The sequence below is a fragment of the Pocillopora damicornis genome, chromosome 1 (genome assembly GCF_964200805.1).
Source record: "Pocillopora damicornis chromosome 1, jaPocDami1.2, whole genome shotgun sequence".
Lineage (NCBI taxonomy): Eukaryota > Metazoa > Cnidaria > Anthozoa > Scleractinia > Pocilloporidae > Pocillopora > Pocillopora damicornis.
In genome coordinates, this window is record NC_142670.1 from 36,319,478 (window position 1) to 36,323,473 (window position 3,996).

At 44.3% G+C, this 3,996-nt stretch overlaps 1 protein-coding gene across 1 annotated transcript; it reads left to right on the forward strand.

Annotated features, from left to right (window-relative positions):
• Positions 1-886: 886 nt before the first annotated feature.
• LOC113679779 (uncharacterized) lies at positions 887-3,785 on the forward strand. The gene is made up of 3 exons (XM_089211777.1): positions 887-2,089; positions 2,184-2,912; positions 3,220-3,785. Exons 1-3 carry the CDS (start codon positions 1,559-1,561, stop codon positions 3,739-3,741), a joined length of 1,782 nt encoding a protein of 593 aa, XP_089067903.1. The 5' UTR covers positions 887-1,558; the 3' UTR covers positions 3,742-3,785.
• The last annotated feature ends 211 nt before the right edge of the window (positions 3,786-3,996 follow it).

A 3,996-nucleotide genomic window follows, 5' to 3' on the forward strand; every position in this document is an offset into this window, starting at 1 on the left:
GTGCGTCTCGTTGTCTCGCTCATTCGCGCTTGATTTTACATACTCTGACAAGGATGAGTTCCTTAGTTACGCCGGAAGATAAACAAAAGACCATCAATGCAGCGAGATTACAAAGTCTCAAGCCACTATGTGACAATTCAAAGCAACTTCAGGTCACATTTTAAGTACTTAACTCAATGTGACCGGTTGATAAGGTCGCAAAGGTCAATAGCGCTAACCGGTAAGACCTACGTACGAGGCGAAGCCCATGAAAGGTGCCTATTTTCGATGGATGCATGAGACCTGGGGGGACAACAAGAAAAGTTAGGCGTGACATCATTTGAGGGCATGGGAAGTTCTCAGCAAGACATAAAGCACCTTAAAACTGTGTTTGAGCCGAATTTAAGCTGACTTTGGACAGAGAAATGGTGACAAATGTGACAGTTAAAATATGACGTTCCATCCAGATAGTGGCAGTAGTGCATCAGTTCTAAGCCTCAAACACCGCAGCAAATCTTCACTTCTACTGTTCCATTGGTATCCGGTTAGATCGCTCCATGGTTAGATCGCTCCAAGTCAGATCGCTCCATACCGAAGTCAGATCGCTCCACTCAAAAGTTAGTTCGCTCCATCAAATAAGTTACTTCGCTCCATACATAAGTTACTTCGCTCCATGTAGAAACCTAATACACTAACTTACTTCTGATCTTTATAGTTTATAGTTGATGTTGTTTATTGCGTCTTGCGATCGGTCGAATTACCGATGTTGGAACAAGTGTTTCAGTGTGTAATGAACGTAGAAAACTACTAAACTAACTTACTTCTGATCTTTGTAGTTTATAGTTGATGATGTTGCTTGCGATCAAGTTGCTGAAATATAAAGTGATCGACGATTCGTTCACTTGAACCCACCAAAGCGAATTACCAATGATGAAATAAGTGTTTCAGTGTGTAATAAATGATGAAATAAGTGTTTCAGTGTGTAATAAATGATAAAGTTATGGTCTAAATGTGTTAAAAAGATCATTCGAATAAAATACTGGCCCGTGTGTATCCGCCATCTTTAATAAAGTAGGTTACACTTTACGAGTTCCTTACATGAGGTTTATTTCTTCGCTCTTAGGTTAAGCGCGCGTGCGTTCTTAATCGATTGTTAAGTAAGAAAAACACGTCATCGATTTAGATATTTTCTTGTCCCATGTTAATCATAAGTTAACAGTATCGCCTTCGCCACAAACATACTTGTTTTTAAACTTGTGACATTCTTATCAATAACAGCTAATTAGCGCACAGCGCGAGGTAGGTGTGATTTTTTTTCTTTTGTTATACTTGTGACTTTTTCTGAACAATAAAAGTTTATTGGTGCTACGCGCAAGGAAGGTGTGATTTTTTTTACTCATTGTTCTTGCTTGTAAGTGCTAAATATGTTAACAAACATCATTAGCATTAACCAATGAGGTGATAGAATTTCGCGGTACACTGATCCACGGTTGTGTATAAAAGGGATACTTTATTGATAGCATTCATTCAGCATTTAGCTACGATTACGATCACCATTCGAGAACGAGTTTAATCCACGATGTCTTCCAAGTGTATCTCTTGTAAGAAACTTATCCGAGCGCGTCAACAAGGACTTCAATGCGACGGCTGCAACAGGTGGCAACATCGCGTCTGTGGAACTGGAATCAGCTTAGCTGATTATCGTGAAGCCGTCCAGACTGATTCACCTATCGACTGGCGCTGCGCAGAGTGTATGTCAGAGTCCCTCCTCCCCGTGGCGGAAAGCACTCCTGTGGACTTCGTCGCCAACTCCGTCCTCGAGTCAGACATCGACGAGCCTACTGCTGACGAGCCAGTTCCGGATTCCGTGGCCGCTGATTCTTCCGATTCTGAGTCAGTTCGAGATCCAGCCGTGCTCGACGAGTCTTCCATCATCGATCCGCCAGCCCTCGTAGAAGAGCATGACGCTCCCACCGCCGTGACCTTCAAGTTAATTCCTGACGCCACGTCAAAAGGCAGACCAAAACTTGTCGACAGCAGGGGCTACAGCTACAACATCAGGCGAAGGCGACCAAATGCTGTTGACTGGCAGTGTACTATTAGACGAAAGGTAAATATTGTTAGTAGATAAAAGCAAAAAAAAAACATAGCCAAAGTTTTAATCATTTCGTCATCTGATAATTTTTCATTCTGTTTTCTTGAAGGTGAACCCATGTAGAGCGGCTCTTATAGAGCGCGACGATGGCTCATTCCAGATCGGAGCACACGCACACAACCATCCCGCAGACGTCGGCGCAGCAGTCTCAGCCATTATCTCAGCCAAAGTCAAAGCGATCGCCGCCGAGAACATCTTCCGACCAGCGTCGAGTATCGTCGAGGAGATACTTCTACAAGAGCTGACTGATGCTCCCTGCCCGAGTCTACCCAAACCTGAATACATCGCTAGGACTGCCAACCGGTTCCGCCAACGCCTGAGGCCAAAAGACCCAACAGACTTAGCCTTCGAGTTAAAGCACGACCACCTCCTGGCTGGCTTCTTCCGCGCCGATGTTCAAGTACATGGCCGTCGCCACTTGATGTTTGCCACAGAACAGCAACTACAGTACCTCGCCCGAGCAAAGAACTGGTACGTGGACGGCACCTTCAAACTCTGCAGACCTCCCTTCACCCAGCTCCTCACCGTGAATGCCTTCGTAAAACAGGATGATCACGCCAAGCAGGTGACCCTCCTGTTCGTCGTAATGTCGGGGAGGAACAAGAAGGACTACCGAAAGGTCTTCAAACAGCTGCTCGAGATACTTCCAACAGCGCCTGCAGTGAAGCGGATAACCCTCGACTTCGAGAAAGCAGTTTGGGCCGTGCTGAGAAACCTGTTTTCTGATGTCAAGCTGCAGGGATGCGCATTCCACTGGACGCAAGCTCTGTGGAGAAAGGTAAGATGATAACTAACTTTAATTTAGAGATTTTTCGTAAATTTTGGAAAACACATTTAAGCGACATGTTACTAGTTTAGCGATTTTAAAAATTCCGTATTTTGCGATTTCCAATTCAAAACATTAAATTCGGATAAGAACATTAATTTGCTAAAATCATATATGCCCTTTAACTGATACAACTTTTATGGGATTAAAATAAGTTAAAACTTAAAATGTTTTGGAATGTCATGATGTTTTAATAACACACAACACAACACACTGTAACGCACACTTGCTTATATTCTGTTTAATTTTTCTTTGCTAGGTTCAGGCGCTTGGGCTGACAAACAGTTATTACAACGACAGAGGCACCTACACTTACATCCGTAAGATGATGGCACTTCCGTTCCTGCCCGAGGGAGAGATCCTGACCGAGTTTCAGCGTCTTCAACGCCAGGCAGAGTCCTCGACCTTAGCAGAGTTCGCCGAGTATGTCAACAGTACCTGGATCAGCAACGCGACATGGAGCCCTGCCGACTGGACAGTCTTCAAACAAGCAGTACGAACGAACAACGACCTCGAAGGCTGGCACCACGGGATCAACTGTCGAGCGGCTGGCAAGTCACAACTCCCACTTTACGTCCTGATCAAGCTGCTACACCAGGAGGCCCAGCTGACAGCTATCCAGATCCGTTTGATATCAGAGAAAAAACTACGAAGGATCCAGCGCCGCAAATACAGAGACCTGCAGGCAAAAATCTTCGATCTCTGGGAGCAATATGACAACAACGAGAGGTCTGCCAGACAGCTACTGAAAGCCTGTTCTTTCCTGAACGGTCCTGTTTAAAGAGCAGCAGACACCACAACCATCACAAACAAAAGGCTCCTTTAGGAGCCACCAAATAAAGTAAAAGAAATGACCAACAATGAATATGATTTATAAATATTGCTTTCAAAGAATCGCCATTTTTAAAAGTTGTCAAATCCAGCCGTGAGTGAGACTGGGTTCGACTCCGGTTAAAAATGGCGAGTCTTTAGTCGCGTTACAATACTCTTTCTTTTCTTTTCCCTTATCCTTCTGTCTTTTATCAACCTTCCACGT

Excerpts from the sequence above, each read along its gene's own strand:
- LOC113679779 (XM_089211777.1), top strand. The coding sequence starts at position 1,559 with ATGTCTTCCAAGTGTATCTCTTGTAAGAAACTTATCCGAGCGCGTCAA. Across the intron at positions 2,090-2,183 it reads AGTGTACTATTAGACGAAAG|GTGAACCCATGTAGAGCGGC; the intron begins GTAAATATTGTT and ends GTTTTCTTGAAG. Across the intron at positions 2,913-3,219 it reads CGCAAGCTCTGTGGAGAAAG|GTTCAGGCGCTTGGGCTGAC; the intron begins GTAAGATGATAA and ends TTTCTTTGCTAG.